The sequence below is a fragment of the Pelecanus crispus genome, chromosome 3, assembly GCF_030463565.1.
Source record: "Pelecanus crispus isolate bPelCri1 chromosome 3, bPelCri1.pri, whole genome shotgun sequence".
Lineage (NCBI taxonomy): Eukaryota > Metazoa > Chordata > Aves > Pelecaniformes > Pelecanidae > Pelecanus > Pelecanus crispus.
Window position 1 is genome coordinate 29,577,289 of NC_134645.1, and position 25,998 is coordinate 29,603,286.

The 25,998-nt window shown below is 45.0% G+C and overlaps 1 protein-coding gene across 1 annotated transcript in view; it reads right to left on the reverse strand.

Moving 5' to 3' along the window:
* Positions 1-2,010: 2,010 nt before the first annotated feature.
* Positions 2,011-25,998, reverse strand: part of ALK (ALK receptor tyrosine kinase) — a 320,097-nt gene continuing 296,109 nt past the window's right edge. The window contains exons 16-29 of the mRNA XM_075706949.1: positions 25,018-25,200; positions 23,281-23,379; positions 22,151-22,303; positions 20,839-20,937; positions 18,894-19,080; positions 16,585-16,675; positions 15,582-15,646; positions 14,541-14,670; positions 9,100-9,197; positions 7,925-8,017; positions 6,096-6,197; positions 4,733-4,867; positions 4,063-4,153; positions 2,011-2,715 (exon numbers count right to left, since the gene is read on the reverse strand). Coding sequence (XP_075563064.1) covers positions 2,011-2,715; positions 4,063-4,153; positions 4,733-4,867; positions 6,096-6,197; positions 7,925-8,017; positions 9,100-9,197; positions 14,541-14,670; positions 15,582-15,646; positions 16,585-16,675; positions 18,894-19,080; positions 20,839-20,937; positions 22,151-22,303; positions 23,281-23,379; positions 25,018-25,200 — 2,231 coding nt within the window. The remainder of the gene's footprint in view (positions 2,716-4,062; positions 4,154-4,732; positions 4,868-6,095; positions 6,198-7,924; positions 8,018-9,099; positions 9,198-14,540; positions 14,671-15,581; positions 15,647-16,584; positions 16,676-18,893; positions 19,081-20,838; positions 20,938-22,150; positions 22,304-23,280; positions 23,380-25,017; positions 25,201-25,998) is intronic.

A 25,998-nucleotide genomic window follows, 5' to 3' on the forward strand; every position in this document is an offset into this window, starting at 1 on the left:
AATGAGAAAGCTGGAATATTTAAATGAAAATTGCTATTATATGTGAATAATATACTAGTGTAAGAAATTATTCTGATAGTGCTTACCTCCTGAATTAATCAGCTTTCCTGAGACTCCAGAAAACTACCGCACTGAGTTTACTGAGCGAGAAAGAGACACCAGTGTGACACTAACACAGTCCTAAGCTAGACAGAATCCCTCCCCAGTGCCTGTTTCATGGCAAGAGCTGTGAGCCTAATAACCTTGGAGATCACAAATATTCTCTTAGTCCAAGCTAAAGAAGGCCATGCCATGCAGCGGCAGCATGATGGATCCCTAGCAGGCAAACAGGAAATTCAGAGCAGCCCCTGACAAGCTTCCCAACACAAGAGCACAGCCCTGTTAACCAACCACCACACACAATTTTGGCATTCCTGTAAAAAAGGGTTTCAGTTCTGTGTATCAGAGATTTCAGAAAGGCAGGTTAGGAGAGCACACTACTTCCCCCCCTCTTACGTTTTTTTTACAAGGGTGGTGGCCCAAACCAAGCCCTCTGATTTCAGTCTGTACATCTCAAAGGTTAGGAGGATGTATATGATGGTTTCTGGTTTGTTCCCTTATGAAGACAGGGCGCTTACCTCAGTGTTTGGATCCAGGGCCAGATTCAGAGTCACTTCACTGAAACGAAGAGTCTCGGACTGAAGAAAACCTTCACATTCCTTTTGCTGATGCTCCAGTAGACCCATTTCTATGGAAATAGGCACCCCTTTTTCGGATAGCGTTCATGCTAAAACAGCTCCTTGCAACCTTAAGTTGAAGTTACTAATGCACATCTTTACACATGAATTATTTCCTACATCTATGTTTTGACAATACACTTAACTGGAATATTTTTCCATGCACAAGGTGTACAAAATGAGTCAATGCAGTGTTTGTCTTTAAACCACTATCATACACGTATTTTGTTAAAGGAACAAGGGCTCTAAACCCTTCAAATACAGACAGTATCTGGCATCCGGATTGTGGCACGATGTAGTCTTCCGCGTTTATGTTCTTGTTTGTACAGGGTATGTCAAAGGCAATTGTACACCTCTGAGGTATGCAGGTGGCTGTCCATTTTCAGGGCACGGGGAAAGTTTCTCTCATGACCTTGGTCCTTTAAAACTTCACCTCAGTCCCACTTGACACGCACAAGTTCCTGATGAAGGACCTTCCTACTTTTGTAGGACAGAAGCAATTTTAAAGGGCTTTACTCAGTTTTAGTGCTTAAGCACAAGAAAAAGAAAACAAAACAAAAACCCCAGCCAAACCAACCCCGCCCCACCAACCCGGAATGCCTCATAGCATCTACACCCATCCTCTATGCTTCCTCCCCCTCTCTCCTTCAAGCGATGCAGTATGACCAGCATCTTCCTATGGCCCTGCCAACACCCCCATAACTGCTGTGCATTCAAGGACTTTCAAAGACTGGACTGTAGCTGGAACACAACTTGGGAATGCGCCGTCACGTCGCCATTCAGTGCTGTTGTATCCTTTTGTGGTTTGGATGGAGGATGCTCTCCCCAAACCCACTATAACCTCTGCCAGCTGCAGGAGATCTCCAGGTGTTCCACAGCAACCACAAGTTTGGCACGGAAAACCCCAGACATGACACACTCAAGGCAGTAAGCGGTGACTTTACACTTAAGCAGAGAATGCACAACTGAGAAAAGCTCACAGGAAGGGCACGACAACAACCATGCGTATGAGTTGATGCAACAGCAGCTGGGCCTTGCAGTTAACATCTGTTTCCCGTATCCTTCCCCCTCTCCCCCCCCCCCGCCTTGTTTCTTTTACTGCATTGGGGCTCTGGTGATTTGAAGCCGCTCAGGTTAGTTGAAATTACAGCTTCGAGGGTGGCACTTTTGGAGCAAGTTGGCACAAAATGGAAGGTAATGCTGACAGATCCCTCGCTCGTGGCGTACTGGGTAACAGGACATCTCTTCAAGGCTCAGGGGCCACAGGGGGAAAAGTCAAGAGGGTAGAGGGCTCTCACAGCCCCTGCTGGGTTATGAGGCTCTTGCTTCTAAGGACGGGGTCCTCGTAACTGCTAGCGCAAGGTGGCGTGGAGGCTTCCAAGGGTAAGCCCTGCTGTTGGTATCCGTAGTTGACATTGCCACAGGGGAAGTGGCGGAGCCTAAAGAGAGGCACTTCTTTAACACTTGCTGTTAGGGACGATGGCTCTAATAGCAGGGAGGAGCCTGGCAGCCTGCCAGTCACAATGTTGGGCCCCACAGTACAGTTTCCTTCCTGTCCCAAATTCTCCCTCTCAGGCGTCTCCTTCTCCAGCAGAGAACTGTTTTTGCTGGCCTGCTTCTCCGCAAACCAGGAGCCATAGGTTGGATTCCAGAGGTTGGTGGGCTTGTTTCTGGAGCCCCGGCTCTTGTGCAGCTCAGAGGGGGGATTGGACTGGGCATAGGCCATGTTGATATGTCCCCCCGCTGAGGCTGACTGCACCTTCCCCGGCACCGGTGGTTCCAAGGCTCCCACTTTCCCTAGAGGTTTTCCAGCAGTGATGGCTGATGGCAGGGGTGGTGGAGATGGCAGAGTTTGCTTGTCGTCCTTTCTGTCTTGGTGTGTGGAGACCAAGAGAGGAGGAATTCCTTCTGGATCATCGGGGTGCATCGCTACCTTCTCCTCCTCCTCAGCTGATGGGCCATATTCTACCGGCAAAGCGGTGTTGATGACATCTGGATCCTGCCGGGGAGAACAATGAGAATTTCTCAAAGTCTGCTACCATCATGCATACTCGGACTTGATTAAAAATCCCGACACGTCTGACAGCTGTCATGCTATGATCACAGAACATTGTTCCCACTACCCAGAGCCCACATTCCATGTGTAGAGGATGCTGACAAAATGCAGTTAGCTGTGAAATGCAATGGGATACCCTTAAAATCAAACTCTTTAAAAAAAAAAAAAGCAAAGCTAAAACGCATCACAGTACAGCAGAGGCACAAAATCAATGAAAAACACTTTCTATGTCCAGCCAAATTTCCTGTGGGAATGTTGTTTTGGATTCTATATCTTCTCAAAGTTCATAACATTCTCAGATAATATTGAGAAAGTTTCAGCCATGAAGGTATTGCCTCCACACGACAAGGGAGGAATGGGAATGCAGAGAGAATGCAATACTGGCAGACCCCTTGAAGCCTCCATCCATAGGGACTGCAGTTCTGAGCTATTTAAACAGTTTTGAAAATTAAACAGAAAAAACGTGGTGATCTGGGCAACCTTTAACTATTTCTAGATGCCATGGCATGCTATAGATAGCAGAAAACAATGCCTCCCAATCCTAGTATCCAAACACACATGAAAAATAGACCAAGCCTCCCAAACAGCAAGGGAAAGCAAACTGACTAAGGCAAATAACTGTGTGAGGCCACACAAGAAGCCTGCGCTGATGCAGGCAGCAAAACATTTTTCAAACTACTCCACTCTTCATAAGCTGAAAATGGTGGTAAAAAAAGAAAAAAAAATCAGATTTCAGCCTGGAAAGCCAGCCACATCCTTTTCCCCATTGCCTAGCCTTATAATCTCCATTCCTTTAGCATGGCTGTCTCCACCCTGCCTTCTCCAGTGCAGTCAGATTCAGAAAATCTGCAGCTGCAGAAGCCACCTGCAAAGGGTGCTCTGAGCCAGGACCATTTCTCCTCAGTGCTGACCATGTCTTAAGTGTAAACACTGGGATGGAGTGGCTGACGTGAAGGATGTGAAGTGCATACGGGTGCTGGCCTGTCTTAGCTTTTTTTGCTTGTTGGAACCTGTGCCTTTCTAAGCAGAAGAAGAGCTACGGGTCTGCTATTTGTAAAGCTGTGTCAGCTTGTGTAAGCCTGTGCCTTTCAGCACTGAAAGACAAGAAGGATCAACCACCCAATGAGGTAAACATCCCAGCCACTGGTCCCAGGCTGATGTCAGTCTCCCTGGAACGCTGACTGCAGTAATGCAGTGCTGCCTTCTCATCTCATGTTCTGACTTGCCTAGACCACTCCTCAAGAAGAATCCTCTCCACCCATCAAATTCGAGACAAATGAACAGTGATACCTGAGTGCAGTACTCAATCCTCTCCAGGATTATGGCAAAATTTGGCCGGTCTTCAGGCTGGTGCTGCCAACACTGGGTCATAATGCGATATCTGAAAGAGCAGAACGGGAGATGCTCATAAATGGCAGATCCTGTTGGTACATAACAGTTAGTCACTGCAGCTTAGAAACCATAAGCATGCATCACCACTCTGACTTCTAATAAGTAAGAGTGCTCTGCCTTCCCCAGAGTCGGACAACTGATGTACTGGTAACCACTGAAATGTGGCCACCCATGCGGTAAAATCCACAGCACATCGCAGAAATAACTCACCCACCTGAAATCCCCTGGACAATTCACTAAAGGTAGGCAGGGCTGCAGATAATGGAGCCCAGTTTTCTCTACCTGTGAACAGTCTTACGCACTTGCAGTTTCACAGCTAACCTAAGACACAGAAATATGGCACCATCTTTGACCAAACAAGCAGTGGCCAGTACTTCTCAACGGGGCCCTGAGTTATTGTCCAAAACAGACAAAAAATTAAACAGTAGTAAAGTCACTGCCACTCAAGTCCAGTAAGGCAGATCAGCCACGATAAGATAAATCTTAAAAGTCATTAACTTTTGACTAGAGAACAGCATTTGAAGCAGAAACTTATTTGCATGAATATATCAAAGTTAAAATCTCATACACAGGGCCAGGGCAGTTTTTAGGTGGATCCATCCTTCCTCCATTGGTGACAAACTCCAGAACCTCCTGGTTACTTTTGCTAGGGTAGGGCATGTATCCCAAAGAGAATATCTCCCACAGCAATACGCCAAAGGACCTGAATACAGAAGCGAATGAAAACAAAGTAAGGATACAGGAATGGCCATAACTGAGGGGCAATGCCCTTAGGTGCAGTAGTGTCAGCATTGCTCTTTGCAGTTTGTGCTGAGGCAGCTTGTGGAAATCACTGCTGCAGGATTCAGACATAAATAAGCTGCACAGTTGTAATGGTGGACTTTGAATCATTTAATGAATTTAATGAATACTAGTAGTTGACTGTTACGTGAGTGAAGTCTATGATATAGGTAGCTAAATGTGGTTGCTTTGCCCTTGTACTCAGCACTGTTCAACTAGATGTAACAAATGTGAAAGTCAGGTTATGCTTTTCTGAGACATGAGCCACTGCTGGAGACAGGACTGAATGGAGCAGTGGCCTGATTGCTTATGACAAAACTTTTTCTCTTGAATAAGCTACCCTGTGTGAAATAACATGCCAGTGAATCCCCACTGATGCTCTGAGCCCCATAGCCCCAACCTATAGCTCAGAGTACAATAAAAACATTCCCTAGCTAACACCACAGCCCTGGGCCTGTGTGGTGTGGCCTGCAAAGCCCTGGGACAATGGCTGGGACAGAACCCCCTCCAAAGCATTCATCTGGTCAGCTGCTTGGAAATCATCATCTTGTTGCTTAAAATTGCAAAGGGCTATGTGCAGCAATGGGAAACTCTTCCACTCGGTGCTGAGACAGGCAGCAGCTCAGCTGTACGGAGAGTGCACCTCCACCCCTCTGCTGGGGCTTGCTCAGGAGCTGTGTCCTGACCACCAGCCCCTTCCCCTACGTCCTGAGCTCTTGCCTCCTGCTTGCCCAATTTCCCTCCCCCTCCTCTGGCCACCAGCAACTCAAGAGCTTAAAGTACTGTTGCAGGCCAGGAGAACGATGAAAGCCACAGCACATGATGCCCTTCTCCCTCACTGACAGGATGGATCCTGCCTGCAGTCTCCCGTGCTGCTTTCCTCGGTATGGAACTAAGGCCTTCCTCCCTGTAGCAGCAAAGCAGCACCTGCATCTGCCTCAACCTCCCTTCCCTGCCTGCTCACCTCCCCAGCAGCACACCTGATCTTTCTGTTCCCTTGCCTCCTCCAAGATTGCTGGCTCTGAAAGACCCAGCTTGCCTCTTCAGTAAAGGAGAAATGAACAAGAACATGTGTTTTTTACAAAATATTCACACTTTACAAAAGGGGTTACAACACAGACAGACGGGACAGAGAAGGAAAGGAAGCGCACCATGTGTCTGTTTTTGACGTAAATATCCCTTCCATGAAAGCCTCAGGAGGCATCCATTTGACGGGCAACATTGCACACCCACCTTTCCGATAGTAGCTGGCTCTGCAAAGAACAAACAAAACAAAGAGTCAGCCAAGAATTCAGAACATGCCATTAATCTGGGATTTTTATAATTACAAATACTAAAATTATGAGCCAGAGGAGAGACTAATTTAGGCAAAACAGCATGGCAGAGAAAATGCTGAAGAGACCTGTTCTTTCTTACAAAAATAGTGGAAATGGGCAGACCATGGAAGGACAGGTCTAATCTCCCTCGCTTTAAGCCTGATCTGGTAAACCCAAATTATCCTTATCTGTGTGCCTACTCCTAGTGAATTACTCACACAGTAAACTGCTGCTGGCAGAGCCATCCTCCTGCACTTTTCAGCCACAGCAAGCTCTCCACCTCATCTCACATGTGGTCACCTTGAGCATCCCCACCAAAAATAAACAACGCCTGTCCCATATATACCCAGTCTAAAGCACTGCAGGCGAAATCTCAAACCCTTTCTAAGAACAAGGAGCTTGAGGAGGAGGAAGCTTGGCCATTAGAGCTGGGGCAGTAGTACAAAAACCACCTTCCGTGCTCCTGTGACAGGAATTACATCAGTCCTTTAGTGTAATCGTCATTTAAAATAAAACCTACAAGCCCCAAATCCTGTGCTGGCAGCTGCAGGAGGCTGCTCATGCAAGCTGCTATCACTGTTCATAACTACACAGCCTAAGCATCCAAAGGATATTCCTGGACACAGAAACATGTGCAAACTTCAAAGGCACCTTTGAAAACTCAGCACCAAAGCGTTCATCTTGGCAGTTGGTTCTGCTGATTGTGTGAGTGTGACAGATGCTACTTTGTCCCAGCAGAGTCCCACTTGACAGTGGGGCAGAGTGGGGGCTCTTTGTGAAGGGAGAGAGAGGAGGCAAAAAACACCCCAAAACCCAGCTCTGATACACGTGGGTTTTTGAAGGTAGCTCTCTGTTTGCATCACCTCAGGCTGTGATACTGTCAGATCTCAAGCTAAGCAGAATCAGGCCTGGCTTAGTAATTGCATAGGAGAATCCCCAAGCAGGGAAAAAAGAAGGCAAGGCACTGGAATAAACAGTGCAGGTGACTGAGTAAAAGGCATTCCTTTCTCCGAGTCGGAGGCAAATCAATTCCTCAGCACAGCAGGTGCTTCTGGAGGTGCTATGTGGAAGATGAGATACCAAACTGCAGCCCTGACTGCTCATGGTCATTAAAGATTTCCTGGCACTTCTTGCAAGAGCAGAGTAGTTAACCCTGTGTCCTGGCTGAATTCCAGTTTGGGTGATTACATTTTCCTGACCTTCCTCTGCACCTTCCTCCTTTATCTGCAGTAAATTGAGGAGATTTACTGATGACACAAAACCAAACGGGCAGGGGTAGTATCAAGGAGACAGATTAAACTCAGAATGATTTGGGACCACCAAACAAAAGGGCACATCAATGCCATTCAGTGCGGAGAAAGTAAAGACAAGAAACTGAGAACAGAGTACAAGAGGGAGGAAAAATGCCTTCCATGATCATCAGACTTCATTACCCAGAAGAAAGCTGTCATGAGTGAGAAAAGTCTCCAGAGCACAGTTAAACTACAGGTGAAGGCAAACTCCAAAAAAGCATTAGCTGGGATTCATCAGGGTGGGATCTCTCCACTCCTGCCTTGCTAGGGTTACGTGGAGCAGCACACAAGCCTGCTCTCCTGCGCAAACACTGCTCCTCCCTCATTTTAGTGAGCTTCCACCTGTGGATACTCTAGGCTTAGCTCTGCTACCTGTATATATCCCGGGCCATTCCAAAGTCTCCAATTTTAGCCACTCTCCCAGGCCCTCGACAGGTAAGGAGGCAGTTCCTGGCAGCAATATCCCTACAGGGAAAGGGAAGAAAAGCAACAGAAAGAGAAGAACCACTTAATCATTCGACAGTTTTGCAAGCCAAAAAGAAAACAAAGAATAGTACCTACTTTCCTGAGCTGCAGAGAGCCCACAACAACCAGAAAAGTTAGTGTTTATGGATAACTAGTGATGTCCCAAATTCAATCTACCCCAACAGCAGGAGCAGTTCTGCTCTTTAATGTTTCCTGTTTAAATTTCATGTAACATCTTCCAGCTGAAAGGATGGGCCTCCCATGAGCCTCCCTTCACCCCAGGAGCTATTTTTAAGTCTCTAAGGAGTTGCAAGCAGTGGGGCTGATTTCAGCAGTGTACTAGTCCCAACATCAACCTGTCTGGGGAATGATCCACTGACCTGTTCCTAGCGTGCTTGTTCAAATATTGTCAAAGGGGTGTTGTACTGTCAGAGACAGGAAGAACAACAATGAGCACGTGTTGCTCTGAAGACTGACAGTATGGGCCTGAATCTGTGTATGCAGGTAAAGCTCCAGCTCCACCTCTGCTGGGCTGAAGTAAACCCTGAGATCTGAATAACATGGTGGCATACCTTGTGGGTAACTCTTTTGGAAGAGTGAACTACAATCCTTCTCTACTCAATCTCTACTCAATGGTCAGAATTTTAGACACTTGCCAAGCACCCTGTTCTGCAGGGGCAGGTATTGTACCTCTGGCTGTACTTGTACAGCCGTTCTTTGAGAGGGAGAAGAAAAGGGTTCCAGAATGAGCAGAAAGGCACTAAGCAAAATTCATGACAGGGAGAGCTTTGAAGACTTCCATCACGAGATTGTGTTTCCATTTGCAGAGTAGCCAAACAGGCTGCACAAGGGCAGGCACAGAGACAGAGCTCAGGATCTTTGGTAAAACTACAGACCTCTGCAACCTGATTTATAGCAGCTTTTGTGTTAATTGCTTCTATTATTCTGATTTTATCTACCTTGTTTAAAGGTATCCAGCCACTAGAGTGCAGCAGGACATAAACATACCAAGCAGGGCATTACGAGTCCATGCTGGCCTGTATGCTAGTCATGCCCATGCTGACACAGATGTGTTCACCTACCTGTGAATGAAGTGGTTCTCCTCCAGGTACTGGCACCCACAAGCAATGTCACGAGCCACGTGGAGCAAGTCCAGCATGGAAAGGGAGGAGGGCTGATTCTACCAAAAGACAAGGGACACACGTGGGTTAAAAGCAAGAACATAGCACAATTTGTCACTGACACGGTGCTGGGAACTCTTCAACAAGTGACATAGCTCAGATGTTAATACACAAGGGGATTAGAAAAATGTGCAAGAGAGCGTTCATATCCATGAACTATGCAAAGGATGTGCAGGCACGATGTCATACAAATCCCAGGGACAGAATCAGAAGAGCTAGATCTGACTTTCCAGCTCCATTGGGATGCCCCTGTAAGAATTATCCCCAGTTCTCATGGGAGACGATTCTGAATTTTCAGCATGATTTTTGAGGAGATCTGTAGCCTGAACAGGTCCTCACTCAATTCCTTTGTATTATTGCTAACTCCTCTCTAAAGTCACCTTGAACAATGAGAATGACATTTTGTATAATGGCATGAGTCACATTTGCTCTTTCCCTCCTCCACATCTGTGTAGGTTTTATCTTGCCCCTCAGAGCACTGACACAGGTTTGCGTAGCCAACGGCTATGGAAGAATAAGGCTGCCAACTCCTTGTTCCTGCTCCTCTGATGAAGTCTACAGCCCTTGCCAGCAGGAGCCAGATGCTTTAGTGAAAAGGGCAGGCTTAGCACCGGCTCACATTTGCCGGCCTCTGAAGCCAAATCATCAGTTTCTGCACTGAGGTGTGAATCAGTGATCCCTGCGGCCAGTCCTGTGGGGGAGGAGGAAGTTGCTGCTGCCAGCGGGGTGATGACAAACAACTGGGTGGCAGTGGCTGCTTATTCCACAGCAGCCATCTGCTAGCTAAGTGTTTATCTGTGGCTTTAATTATTGGACCAAACAAGCCTATCCCACCTTCTAGTTCTCTTTTACGACACCTACCATTCTGCCCAGTGCCCAAAAGGCACACCTGCCCATGGGTGTCTCCCACTGATGCACAAACCAGCACAGGTTCTCCAGTGACAGGGACTGCTGGCCATGCCAGCCATCTGTTGTGATGAAACATATCTCCAGATTGATGCGATGCTGTGCTGGCCATCCCACCTGATCTAAACCGTTGTTAACTGGGACTGGAAATAAGTCCAGGCTCTGCAGCAGGCAGCAGCCAGTAGTTAAACAGTGGACATTGGCTGGTAAAACCTAAAAAAGTCTTAATGTCTTCTGAAGAGATTAGGAAAAACCTGGCCTCAACAGTTGACTAATGAAATAATTGAAAAATGTTGCATCTCTGTGTGAACAAAGCCTGCTTTTTCAGTGTGGTGTCATACAACAAAATTGTTTGTGACTACGTACCACCTGCCTGCATTTTATTATTTACACAGTATAGTTCATTGCATATATACACTTAACTGATTCTTTAAAGCACCAGACTGCATCTCCCCCTAAACCTTTCTTTTCATAGAGTAACCATTTTCTGAAAACATAAAGCCTCTCCCCTCCCCCTGCTTTCGTGGGGAGGAGGGAATAATCTTTTTTACCTCTGTGAGTTAAAGTGACTCACCAGCTACACAAGATGGCTACAGTAAGAAAGGATGCAGATGCCTTCTTTTTCCCTTTCAGGGCATAACCAAAGGGAAATGAATATCTCAATCTACCCATTCCCTCCTCTTCTGAGCAAGGGTCAGAAACCTGAAGTGAAAACTGAGTGAAAAGGCCAATTCTTTCCTGTGCAATCGATTCCAGACTTGAGCTATACTGCAAGGCAGTCAGTAGGCTGACACCACAAGCTGATTTGAACAGCATAGCTTTTTTATCTTTTTCCCTTTTTTTTCCCCTTCCTTCCCTTCCTTGGATGAATTCCTTCCACCTTCTATTTGGCTAAATACAGTCCTAAAACAGATGTGACTGCCCAGCCAAGGACAATTTAGCCGTGTAATTTGTTTGAAAAATGGAGGTTTGGGATTCATTTTGCAAGGGGAGCAGCCTTGAGACACCAAAGGATTCACTTTATGCCTTTTGCTCCCCAGATGAATGGACAATGCCAGCTGCAATGCACTGCTGCTCAGAGCAGCGGGCATGCTGGAAGCACTAGTGTGACAGCTCCCTGGATGAGGCTGAATCTTGCTAAAGGTGAATGAAATTCTGTGTATTGTTCAGTGTAATCACTGCTCTGTGCAACAGGCTGCACAACACAAAGGAGGGGAATCATTTATCTGTATACGATTTATCTTCCAGGGCTGTTCTTTGATTGCTGCGCTGTGTGTGAGAAAGATCAGCACTGAACTTCCCAGAATGGACAATTCTGCAATGCTCATAATGAGCGAAGGCTCTGATTCCAGGCATCTCTGAATCTAACAGACTATCTCTTTCCAGATGAGGAGGGAGGGGTAATCCTGTAATAGATGTGAAACTTTATTAGAAATGGAACACAGAAACCCTTCAGGGCTGTAAACCCTGGACCCATGGAGAAGTATGAATCTGAAGCTTACGGAGTAGACCTGGCTGACATAAACTGACACTATTCCACAAGAGTCACTGGTATTGTATCAGTGATGTTGGATGAACTTTTGGCTTACACATATGATCATTCTTGCTTAGAGTCCAGAAAAATCATTATGTGTTGGCTGAACATTGCTTTCATTATTTACATGGAGAACACAGATGAATGATATGCAATAACCCGTGCTGGCAGCATCCTGATCCCCCATTAACTTGGATCCCATGTCCTGATACCTCCTGCGGTACCTCTAGCTTCCCATTTCATGTCCCTCGCAACATCTTACATTCCTCTTTCCCTTGCTTCACCTTCTCCTCCACCATTCCCTCTGCTCCATTCCACGCTCTGCAGTGTCTGAGTGCAGGGCAGCATGCTGCGTGTGCCTCGCTCAAAGTCACACAGGTTCTTGCTGCCCAGTGGCAAGCCAAACAAGACAACTGTTTTGCTCAGTGGTTGCTCTAGCATGGTGCTTTCATTTTCCGTGAAGCCTTAGAATTAATGCCAATTAATGCTTTTCACACCTCTCTTAAATTTGACTGAAACTGGCAAATAAATTTGAAGTTACTGGCAAGGGAGTGGGGAGAGCAACTGTGGGATGAAGGTAGAGAATAAACACGTAAATCTCTCTTTTGCAATCAGGCTGAAAGCAGAAGTAGGTGGCAAAGACAAGGTAGTAAGGAAATCAGCTGGAAAATACAAAACTGGAAAAAAACAAGGGGAAATGACAACAGTAATTCATAATGCGCTTACTGCACAGTAAGCAGTGCACCTCTCTTACTGAGTCAGTCAGCTATGTCTTGTGTGTTCAACTAATTCCTGTTGGAAGCAAAGCTCATCTAAGCCTGTTTACTCTGCACTTTTCCTTGTCTTTCCTTTCCTTTAATGGGCTTGGACCGCTAGATGTCCAGTCTGCTATGCCTACCTTCTGCCTGTCTTCCCTGAATGAGCAATAGGAGGAACAAAGCAGCTCAGGGTTCATTAAGAGCAGTGCAAAGATACATCCAGCAGTACTGAGCCACGGGCCTCACGTGCAGAGACTCTGTCACACCTCAAGTATATGCAGAGGGTAAATCCACTTCCACAGCTGGATCCCATATTTCACAGAGCACAATGCCCTGCACACATCTCATCTCTCATCACTCAGGCTCCTAACCTCATAGTTCCTGAGCCGGCAGTCAAACATGTGCACCAGAGGCTGATTTCTCAGTGCTCACAGGTGCCATTAGCCCCTCAGAAGCTGCCCTGGCAGCCAGACAACAAACGACCTTGTCATTCTCACCAGGCAGCCACCGCATGGGTTGGCAGCAGAAGCAGGGCAAGGCAAGGGGAAGGAAGGCGTCAGAAGTGGAGCAGAAACGTGTGAATCTGTGTCTGCACACAGTTAAGCTGTCCACATTCACCCAGCTGTTAAAGAGGGACTGAAAACTGTTTTTCTGAATCAGTTCCAGCTTGCAACTGCCCATCTGCATTTGAACCTCAGCTTTCCCAAAGTGTGACAAGCATGGGACAGAGCAGAAAACAGCAGCATCAGTCCCAGGTCTGCTTCAGTCCTGGGAGCATGTTAAATGCAGGATTAGGGGAGGATCTTCAAGGTGCTGGGAACAACCCCTGTGTGTAGTAGTAGTTATGGTCAGTCTCAGATAACCTCAAACAGGTCAGGAAAGATGAGGAAAGAAGAAGAAAGGAAGGAGAGACTGTGAAGGCAGAAAGAGAAATACCAAGGAAATAATGTATGCTGTGCCTGGAGTGATCTATCCACCTCTTCGGACATTAGCTTTCACAGGGGTTGCACAGAGCTACTGCTAACAGAAATGGAAGCTCGGGCACACAAGAAGGAACTCATGACTGGGGTAGGGGCAAACAGAAAGAAACCCCTCAGATCAGAAGGCTCCCATGACTGCATCCTATAAAGATTAAGGGCTTTTCATCCACAAAAGCAATTGGTTCATTTTACTGCAAGTAGGTAAAAATTCCTGCTGTTCAGGACTAATGTTCTTGGTGCTTCCTTATAAGATCCCGATCATTACTGAGCCGGCTTCTCTCTCTAATTTAATGAGCCAAAAAGATGCTTCCATTGCAAAGTGATGGATGCCCTTGCCCTACACCATCCTGTTTCACCTGCCACTTCACACATAGCTCAGCCTGTCCTGGCAGTTTTGAACAAAGGACCTACCAAGCAGCATACCTTGCCCATGCCATTTTGCTCTGCACCAGGTGCGAGCGGAGCCCACATTGCAAAACATGAATTTCCCCATTCACCTACCACCAAGTTCAGCCCATTTGTATGAGCTGACAAGAGCATCTCTAGGTGCTACAGAAAACCAATCTCTATTTATAAAGACTGCTTGCTCAGATTTCAAACATCTTGACTTTCTGGGTGTTTAGCCGCCTCATCCAGGCAGGAGACACTTTGTTGCAACCTATCCAAGACTGCAGTGGGAAAATCTTTAAAACTCTGGACTAAAGATATTTGCTATTAAGTCAACAGCTCCAGGCCTGATTCCCTCCTTGCCTATGTCAAACTTGCACTGACAGATAACCACAGAAATGCACCTGACCAGCAGTTTAAATAACAGATTTATCATTACTAGCTCAATGCTTCCCCCCAACCTGCCCCCAGCTGGTGTGAGGAAGGTAAGAGTAAAGTTTAACATTTTTTTTTAAACTTTGTTTTTGTTCTTTCTTTAGGTAGTATCTGCAATGCTATCTAGCAAAGTCCAGGGATGAGGCAGCTCTGCATAACCTCGGCAGCATCTGCTCCCTATACATCCATGTCCTGCCCCCACAGTGGTCTTCTAGTTCCAGAAATTTTCCAACTCTCTAAAATGCTGGGAAGTAGTAGCTGCATGGATCAGCTCTTTTATAGTTATGTATTTGCCTTGTGGCAGCAGCTTACTAAATAAAATTCAATTTTCTCTTTTCTTACCGGTCTAGGCCGTGTCTCTCTCAGGAACGATTTCAGGTCACCTCCAGCCATGAGTTCTAGCAGGATGAAACGGGGCAGTGCCTGCAAGCTCACCCCGATACAGCGCACAATATTCTGGTGGTTGAACTTGCTGTGGAGACAGGGAGACTCAATTATGGAGCAACTTTGATCCAAAAAGCACAATTTCAGAAAAGAATTAAAATGTTTTGCTGCGGGGAATGTTCTTTTTTTTTTTTTTAAGAAAGTAACACATCTCAAAGGGAGGGTAACTGGATAAAGCTAAAGCGCTACCCCTGCACTCTGTGCCTGTCTGCATAGTGCAGAAACAGAGGTGGGGAAGGAGTGGCTTCTGGCTGCTTTTCCTCTTCTTACATTCTGCACCCTTTTTGGGCTACAGCAAGACTTGTGGGCCACAGGAAGCAGAGAATGTCTGATAACAGAGAAAAGTCTGCTCTTAATTTCCCTACCCAAGGGGCAGAAGCTGGGCTAGGGCAGAGTTATTCCAAATAACATACTGCCACAGGAATCTGCTCACGTAGGGGATATTCCTCAGGGTCTAGTCTCTGATACTTCCTTGTTTCTCCAGACCTCAATGTGATAGGAAACTATTTCCTGATTCTAGGATTCAGTCACTGACATGTGACACGACAGCAGCATTAAATCAATGCCATCTGTTAGTTTTGACTAGTCAAACCTGAACTCCTAATGTTTGTTTTTACCTCATGTTCTGATCTCTAAGAGAAATCAAAGGATCCTATTATCAATTCTGAAAACTGGGCCTAAAGATTTTCACTTTGGATAATGAAAACCAGTGTGGACCCTCTTGAAAATTTAGCCCTTAATCATCTGGTGCCTCTTCATTTGTAAGAAGAATAGGAAAGGATGGTAACGCCTATCCGCTTTGTAAAATACTGACAGCCATGCACTAAAACTACTGAAATAGATGTGTTGTGTGGACATCACCTCCCAAAGCACCTTTTTTCTTTACAGTGCTGGGCTTAGCAAGCCTACACAAGTGTTGTTCACCTTATTTATACACACCTAATAATGAGAGCTTCCATGAGGAAGTCCAGCTCATCTTGCTCTGAACACACTTCTGGCAATGTCTGGAAAAGAAAGAACAGGTTGACAAGGAGAAGGTGTTTAAACTTACAGATTGTAGAACACCTGGCACAATCAAAAGCACTAACATTGTCTGCAGCAATTCTTGTTTCTCGAAAAGAAACCTCAGTCTAAGATAATAGCTAGACCATTACTAAACTAGACTGTGAGGCCTGTTGAAAGGTAAAGATCAGAACACATGTCCCATCAATGCCATTGTCATCCTCCTCCCAGCAAAGGAAATAGCCCAGAGTGCACAGGGAACAGTGCTCAATATATGAGACTTTGCTGTATAGAGGACAAGGAATGAGACCGCAGTTCCTGAGCTCTCTGACAGTTCAATACTCCTACCTCCCAGCAAGACTATGAACTATAACCAGCAGTAGGACTGTACTACTATGTAACCTCTAGGAGAAAACAAGCTAGCTAGACTGCTGAAGGCCTGCAGAACCCTGCCAGGGTCTCTTAGGATTTAGCTTCACATCCAGTGCATATCCATCCTGCAGTGGAGTGGTGAGATCCCTGGAAAACAGCCATGTCCTACCTGCGGGCTCTTTGATGTATGTTCCAGCTGCTCTTAGCCCTGTGAAGACTTTTGGCCTCTGACTCAAAGGCTTTGGACAGATTACCACACCAAGTGTAGCATGTGGAGGATGGACAGAGGATGGATTTATTTCTCATACCTGCAGTCTGCTACAGCTGTATGGGAAATCTTTGCCTATTTACTACTTACAGACATCTTTTAATAGTCTCACAAGCCCATATCCTACAAGCTGTACCATCGCTGTGATGGATTAAAGTGTTGCAACAGAGCAGCAACCTTTCCAGCCATATCCTTCAGTACTATAGTAACACTTAAGTCATCTTCATTTTTATAATGCATTGGGACTCTTGGGCGAAAGGTACATGAAACCATCATGATAACTCATACACTGTCACTTACTTTCACAGCCACCTGCAAGGGAGTGGGGTCGCTGGGGATCCCTGCCACCTGACCTTCATATACCTCACCAAAGGCTCCGTGGCCCAAACCCCTGGACAGACCAGAGAAGACAAGAAGGTTTTACTACAGAGAACGCACATTATAACATTGTGGTCACAGCTCACAGAACGGGCTCACAATTTTCATGGTAGTGAAACAGGGAGAACTGGATATTGACACTGACAATACCACTCCTCACACTATGCAGGGGACCAGACCTTGATGTGATCTTTCCTGGACCTACAATGTACTTAATCAGCAGGGAAAGCAATCCTCAAAAGCGAACAGTCCCCAGTGAAGTCAAGCTGCAGTGTGTAATGGACAGCACTCTTCTATGGCTTTGGTGTCAGTGCTTTAGTGGTGGGTGCTCCAAAACAGGTCAATAAAGACAGGTCTTAAGTCTTGGTGTTCCCGCACCCTAAAGACATTAATAGTTCCATTAAAGAAAACATTGAACAAGAAACTAAGCAGCACAATGGTTCTCAAAGGACCTGAATTTTAAACCAAGTCTCTTTTCCTGATTTATTTTGTGATTATGGGTAAGTACCTTAGCCAGTAAGTGGTGATGACAGTGCTTTGTAAAGCACTCAGCTCTAGGAATTCGTGCTGAGAATCGTTTCTGGCACTGATCATATTTTGAAATTTACAGTTTTATTTTGAATAAGGATATAAGAAAAAGAGAAAGGAATTGAAGTAATCACACAACAGATCCTGTCCTATGTCCTTGTGATACAGATTTTGCATACCTGTCTATTCAGTCTTCACTTGCTTAATGTTAAGTCAACTGGTACAACAATAGCTATACCACATAGGTGGCATCTCATAATGACATAGCGAACTCTGGCAGAGAATGATGCTGCATCTCACATTCTGAGTCTCTCTTAACCCTGCACAGGCTGTACATTGGGCAGTAGGTAGCCTGAGCCTCTAAGAGACATTCTTGCATCTCGGTCCAGGTAAAAGGCTCTCAATAAAGCTGTCTTCTACAACACACACTTTCCTGGTAGAGCCAGGTCTGGCCTGAGAGTCGCACTGATTCTGCTCTCTGGTCTATCGGTGCACTGTTTTTGCATGGGCTGTTGCCCTCCTGTCCGTTCAAACAGGTGCTGCTAAGGGCAGTCTGCTCAGTTGTTGCATAAGCTCTGTCTGTAGTTTTGCCAGGGTAAAGACCAGTCTAGGCAGTGAAACCACAGCGAGGACTTGCGTTGCCTGTGACTCAACCACTTCTTTTAATAACATTTTGCAGGTATCAGGTTGAGACACTATTCTTGGCTATGCCTGACCAACATATTACAAACTGAGGGTATAAAACAAACCTCTACAGCTCATAGCTCACTCTCCTCCCAAAAAGCCAACCTTCCCTGCCCTTATCAATTCCCAGCTGTATCCTCTGCTCTCTGCAGCTTGCCACACTTCAAAAATCCTTTCAGAGCCCAAATGACAAAGGCAGCAGCAGCACAGGGTACACTGGAAACTTCCAGAGGCAGTCCAGCAAGATGTGCAAGGCAAGGGGGAATGCGATAAGAGGCAGCAAAACATTGCAGACTGCGTAGACTCTGAGCATCATCTTTTTTAGCACTGTAAGCTCCCTAGTCTTTCAAGCTCTCCTGCTTCCACTTCTTGGCTTTTTGTGTAAAACTGCATGGTACAAGGGTAATGTCACATTCACAAGTGGCATGCACTGTATCCTGCAGTAGAGCAAGTTGGGAAAGAACTCTGAATTTTCAAGTTTTTCTTAGGACACTATTTCAAACTTTCCAGAAGTTCTGATCTAGATATGACTATCCTGTTGGCTTCTTATTCCTGTCTTTTTAATACTGTCTGGCAGTCTCAAACCCATTGCTTTTCCTGCTGTTGTACTTAAGGATGTCATTGTCTTTACCAAAGATCCCATCAAAGACTTTAAAAGAGCCTCCTGCAATCCTCGGCCTTCCCAGCATTTCATCTTTTAATACTGCAAATGAGCCATTCATTGCACAGTCTGCAGAAGATGTGTCTGAATTACTGGTGATGACTCTTCAGTTCCTCTCATAATCCCAGAAGATTAACACTACACCTGTAAAAGGTCAAGGAGACTGCCAAAGTCTAGTTCTCTCCACACAAGCCTAACTACTGCAGCTTTACATCTTTCTTATGAAAAGTGGCATGAGTCTAAGAGTGCATGAGAATTTGTACGTGCCTGCACAAAGACATGAGTTCACATATGTGTAAGTAAGCCAGCATACTTGAGTGTATAGTGTGAAGCATGGGGAAGGCAAAGATTAATTTACCGGATAAGGGAGATGTTTTTTCGAGGCACCTCTTTGAGGTCACTAATGGATGTGGTCTTTCCTGCAAAGCAGTAGTTGGGATTGTAGTCTGTCATGATAGTGGAGGTACGCAGCTTGCTCAGCTTATATTCTGGGCTCTGTAACTCCAGCTGCATGGCTTGTAGCTCCTGGTGCTTCCGACGATATACTAAATATGGAGAACACAGCAAACCAGAGACACAGATTGACTTTGGAACAGGACAGCAGCCATGCAGCACGTCTCACTGGACTTCGCTGTGTGGCCAAATTTTAGTGAATCAAACCAGACAGTGACACCATCATATTTCTGTACATCAAATAATTACAGATAGAAAATGGAATCTGAAGTTATCCAGGAACTTCTGATTTACACATCTTATGAAGAAACAGGCTTGCTCATGAACTGTTTGGAAGAAGTAAAATGTATTTCACTTGCAGAGATCTCTGACTTCACAGTTTTGAGGTTTTTGTTTTGTTCTATTTAGTTTAACTGGATCTGCCAACTATGAGTCCAGCTCCAAACTTGAGGGAGTCAGGGTATAACCAACTTTCCTAAATCACGTAGAAGTGACTAAAATCTGAAATGAATTATTGCATCATATTGTTCAAAATGGATAGATTAAACTGTTACCTCAGAATAATACATTGTACATAAAACTAGCTCATTCTGCAAAACTTCTGTTTCTAAACAACAGAGTTGGACTAAATTTGAAATCAGTTTATGGTACTGTTATATTCCTTGAATCACTTCACTGATATTTCTGAAATGTCATTAGAAATCACACTTTAAAAGAAAACATCCTGTGGATATTCCTTGAAATAGTAATTGATATTGTGGTATTTTTTTCAAAGCAAGATGCCAATCAGGAGCAGGTTAAATCACTATTACCCTTACCATTGATTTCTGTGGGAGCTGGATTGAGCCCAAAGACTGTGACGGTAATAGCTATTGCATCTTCTCCAGCAGATGTTGCTCAGGGGAAGAATTTAAGGGGTAAACATGCACTCGCAAAGGCAGACAGATGTAATGACCTATCCATAAACCCTTCCTGTCCTCCATTTTCCTCCTCATTGCTTTTGCTTTGATTTTTTAAATCGCTGCTCTTTCCTGAGATGGCAATGATAGGCTAGTTGGATGGAAAGAGGATTACTCTTCCACTCCCTGAGAAGTAATTAGTAATTTTAAAGGGGTACTGTCAGGCCAGAAATCATACATGTAGGACCATCTGTGTGCAACTGATAACTCCTGAAATTCTTAAAACTGAAACAGCTGTGCAAATCTAATTTAATAGTTGCCATTTGCTGCTCTGGGTACATCCTTCCCCTCCCTCAGACTATATACAGTGTGGATAAAGAAAGGTGTCAGAGCTGTGGTTTGAATCCCTGCGTGCTTTTCTTTGATTCAAATCTATTCTGCTTGCAATTGAATGCAGGTGAGCAATTATTTCAAATAAGAAAATGAAAGGGTGAAAAATACCTTTTAGAATTTCAAATAAACATGCCAAGAATGCCCACATCCTACTAAGCAGCAGTTTGTAAAAGGGGAACCTATGTGAGAATTTCAAGCTTAAGTGTCATACATTAAGAGGCTAAATCTGTATAAAGGCACACAAATAAAGAAGCTTGCTTTTAGGCATTAAGCACCAACAGCTCTCACAAAACCAGTGGCAGCTGTGTTCTGGCAGCTTTACACTAGAACACAAGCAATAATGTCTCTTTCAAGATGCAGTCAGTAACCGAAACCTCCTCAAATTGGTCATTGTGGTTAGAAACAACTACTGAAATCTGAAGTTAAGGCGTGTGTGTGGGAAGATGTCATTAAATACAGCAGTAGCTAAAAACCTGAATCCTTTCGCTTCCCAGGGCCCAACTATCCCTGGCTCAGATCCAGCCCTCATATGAAAATATCTTTTGGAGAAACACTCACCTATCATGATTCCTGAAAAAGCCAAAATTAAAGCAGCCACCAGTGCTGAAGTCACTACAGACAAGACCAAGGAGAGAGGGAGATGAACCACTGGCTCAGCTGTAACAGAGGCAGGAAAAGAAGGAATTATATGTTTGAAATGATCTTCCAGCAGCCACTTTTTTTCAGACAGATTTTTCTGCTCTTCCTTCCATTTACTCATCTGCTGCTCCTATAGTGTAGGTGCAACCTCTGGCATGATCAGTTCTCAGGATATATGACCTCTAATACCTCATTGTTTCCCTTTCCTCAATTAATATCAAGCCATTAAAACAGATGGTTTGCTATCAACAAATTAACACGTGCACTCCCTGGGTACGAAAACAAGACCATAAAAACCAGGGGCAGGAGGTTGGGGAGGTGGAAAGAACATTACATTGCCAGGGTTAAAGTGCTGCTATCAATGCCAAATCACAGCAAAAGCAGAAGGAGGACTGCAATACATCATCTCCTAAATGCATCTAACCCAGGCAGAAAAATCTGATAACAGTAAGTATAGTACAAAGTACTCCATAGCTGCATCCTCACTTGGGACCACAAGGCATTCAATGACCATCTATTAAGGTTTACTTCACCCTGGCAAAATGACCATGCTTTTTACCCTTTTGCAGATGGGAATGACAAAAATACAGAACAATTTTCCCATGCCAGTGACAAAGCTGCGAGCAGGATCCTGAAACCCTGGAGTCACTTGCTCTAACTGCTGGGCAAGAATATGAAGGAAACCTAGTAATGGAGCTCTGAACACTTGGTTTTTCAAGTAAGCCAAGTACAATCTTTAGTTTTCCTCAGAGATCTCTCATGCAGAATTTCTTATAGATTCTGCACCTGCACCTTATATGTCCAAATCCACGGAATTATATTCTTCACCTTGTACATTTTTTTGCTTCTTAAGAGGACTGACCTGGAATTTAAGTTTAGGTGGAAAATTCCTTCAGTGAGTAAACTTTCATGATTTCAGAGCAGAATGTGAGCATCAGAACAACCAGGCACAAAATTTGACTCTCCTCAGTGCCACCCAGTGTGCCAAACATATACTGTAAAGCAAACCAGCAATGCAGCTCTGTGCACCATTCCTCAGCACTGATATGTCTATATCCTAGCAAAATAACTCTGCAGCATATACCACCAGGAAAGAAGGTAACATTCAACAGAAGCCAGTTTTAAGAAAGACTAGATAACACTTTCAGGGTGTCTTACAGTCCAAACTACAGATTTTTGCCATGCATTTTGTGTTTCACATGCTAGCAGCCTACCCCATACATCCACTTACCTATGCAAGACACACCATCCTCAGCCAACTCTGTGCCTGGCTCACAAAAGCAAATGACTTTTTGAGTCTCAAGATCAACACGGCACTCATCCATCTCACAGTGACTGCAGTTAAGATGCAGCCTAATATCCACCTCTCCGTGCCCCTCTGTCACTAGGGAGTGGATGAAAGAAGCTGAGTTAACTACTGTAAAGATCATTTATATCATTGTCTTGGGTACTGACAGAAACAGGGGACATGGTGGTCATGGTTGCCAGATGGCAGGGTGGGCCCCATCTAAGAAACCAATTTCTCCCCACCTTCCATAGCTCCTGACCTTTTCTCATGTAGAAAATAACATCCAGCTAAATCAGTCCCGCTGCAGTTGAGGTGCACTGGCTCTCTTTGAGCAGATAGTCCTACCAGGTTAGCAAGCAGGCTGCTGCTGAGGCTAAGGGAAACATGCCCTTTCAGCAGTCTGTAGGGCTCACCCTTTTCTTTCCTGGCCTTTACTCCCTCTGAAATCAAACACTGCAATGTTTTCAAAATTTTCTGGCTGAATCTATCAGGCCAGAGTCCATCTGTATTTGAAAATACTTCTGGCTGTTCTAAAGCAAACATTTTTTTGAGCAAATAGATATTTTTGTATTTTCTGAACACGTCGCGAACATATTCAAGACACTGACTTCTGGGCAAACACAGGTTGGAGTGGCAGTATTTATCACTCCCGTGCACCACTGGGCAGCACTGCACTGTTTTCTCTAGAAACTCCCTGGTCCAACCTGGATACTTTGCTGAGGGATACTCTAAGGAACATGTTTGTTAGTGAATAGTGAGGTGCTTCATCTGTTTCTTTCCTAAATTACCTGAACTATGAGGTTCTGTTACCACTTTTCTTGGCCAAAATTATTCTACAGGCTGGTAGACTATATTGTTGGGAAGTGTTTTCTAATAGCCTTGATGTTCTCTCCACCTGCTTTCTTCCTGCTACTTGTGTTCATTCTCCATTGGACTTTATTATGCTATCTGTCTGCCTCCTCATATTCATGATGACACTAAGCTGTACCAAAGGGTTGTAAAGTGTCCTACAGATGCAAGCTATTCTTAACATGAAATAAACCCAGTAGAAGACTTCTGACCAACATGAATACCTTTAAGTGCTGGAGTGTATAAAGTACCAATTGGATTAATAAAGGACACACCATCCTCCCCATCCATCTCTGGGTCATTGTCCACTGCAGCATTGCCACCTATGTCAAACCAGAAGTTACCTTAACAGACTGAGGCTCATTGGCACTAAAATACAGATAAGCATTGCAACATGCATGACTTCAGCATATTTAGGGAGGCATCCAAATGAGAAAAGAGAATAAATCATAGTATTTAACATATAGGGAACACTTAGTGAGTTGTGGCATGAACCACTGGTCTTTTATCTCTAGAACTTCAATTTAATAGCAGCAGCTTGTGACAATCAATTTCTTAGCTCTGTTTTAGGCAGACTGTTGCAAACTAAGGCACAAACTTCATCTTTAACCATTTGGATGCCGTGAAACATATAAGCCCTTCTTAAAATTAATGTAGCCAACAGACTGGAAAACACCAGTACTGAAGGGCTAAGTTCAGTACCCTCGCTGATCAAGGTATCTACTGTGTCAGCAGAGGGAATGAATAATCTGATATCCTTCCTCTCCTTTGCACCCTGAAAGCAGGGTGGTCCACCAGGAGTGGGGACTGAAGGAATTCACAAGTTCATAGAATCATAGAATGCTTTGGGTTGGAAGGGACCTTGAGAGATCATCGAGCCCAACCCCCCTGCAGTAAGCAGGGATTGAACCTGTGAACTTGGCGTTATTAGCACCGTGTTCTAACCAACTGAGCTAACCCGGCTGGTCTAGTTGCTCATTTGTGCTTGGTCATATAGAACATATCAGGAGCAAAGTATGGGCAATACATAGAACATATTAGAAGCATAGTACGGGCCATGTATTTTGTATTACAAGCATGCAAAGATTCCCCCACCCCACCCAAAAATGGCTTTTCCTCTTTAACCACCTTCAGTGAAATTAGAATTATGTCATGTGAGGCATTCTGTTGGAAAAAGAAGCATTACACAGTAACATTGGTACAAAACATGCACTTAATCATTTAAACTCATTACTTCCTCTCAGGATTTCTAGTCTGTCATACACTTGATTCAAGCTGTGGAGAACCAAGGGTTAAAAAGTCCACCACAGTGCAGATGGCTGAAGAAACTATGTGGCCCAGGAGACTACGGGTTAGTAGAGATCTTGAATCTGGTCCACACCAGTTATAATCAACATAATGCCATCTGACAGCTGTCCTGAGACCCGCAGCACATGAAATCAGCTCCTTGTTGACTGAAGTCAACACCACCGTCATTATTAAGACGGGTCCTGGCTGGCAGCCTGAGTCTCTGCCCCCAGAGACCACCTGCACAGGACCAAGGCCCACCCACAGCAGGGCAGGGTAGAAGAAGCTGCGTCTTTCCCTGGCATAAAGCCTGGCTGCCAGTCTCCAGGACCAAAGTCCTCAAAACACAGGTGCTGGCAATGGGAGCACATAGCCTGTGGCTCCTCATTCTTCAGCACTATAGCCCCAAAATGGAAGGCTCAAGAATCACAGCAGGATCTCGATGGCACATTTTGCAGAGTGCAAAGCCAGGATTACAGCTGAAGGACTGACATTTGGCTATGTGCTCAAAGACTAAATGCCATACATTCATCTAGTGCTAAAAAGGCAACACACAGACATACTAGTACATAACAGTAAAATATGCTAGCTACAGGAGAATTATCTATCAGCATTTTGCTGATCATTAGCACTAAAGGAGGGGAAGGGACACCTTGAACACGAAGCCACTTTACCTATATATCCTCCGCCTCCTCCACCTGAGGAGCACCCCCCTCCACCCCCTCCGAAACCCCCTCTTGTCTCCCACCCCCACTTCTTCATGGCCTGGGGGCAGGATCTTCCTCCAGTAGCACCTTCCAGCAAGGATTTTCCTGACCACAGGAAGGAAGTGTTATCATTCCAGCCACCTCCACCACCTGCAGTTAAGAGAAGAGAAAAGGCACAGGTAGGGGTTACTGTTGTGTAAAAAACACTGCAGGGATCTGCAGAACAAGCACTCCTTCAAAACACCTCAGCTGAAGTAAAAATCTGCCTTGGTGTCGTGGTTTAGCCCCAGCCAGCAACTAAGCACCATGCAGCCGCTCGCTCACTCCCCCTACCCCAATGGGATGGGGGAGAGAATCAGAGGAGTAAGAGTGAGAAACACTCCTGGGTTGAGATAAGAACTGTTTAATAATTGAAATAAAATAAAGTAAAATAATAATAATAACAATATAATAATAATAGTAGTAATAATAATATACAAAGCAAGTGATGCACAATGCAATTGCTCACCACCCGCCGACCGATACCCAGACAGTTCCCGAGCAGCGATCGCCCCTCCCCGGCCAACCCCCCCCAGTTTCTATACTGAGCATGACATCACATGGTATGGAATAACCCTTTGGTCAGTTTGGATCAACTATTCTGTCTGTGCCCCCTCCCAGTTTCTTGTGCACCTGGCAGAGCATGGGAAGCTGAAAAGTCCTTGACTAGCATAAGCAGTACTTAGCAACAACTAAAAACATCAGTGTGTTATCAACATTCTTCTCCTACTAAATCCAAACCACAGCACTATGCCTGCTACTAGGAAGAAAATTAACTCTATCCCAGCTGAAACCAGGACACTTGGTTTGAAGAGGGGATGTGCTTACTACACCGTACTACAGTGACCTTTCTGTAGGGCTTTTGACCATGTTAATCATCTGCACCTCTTTTCACCTACCATACAAGGA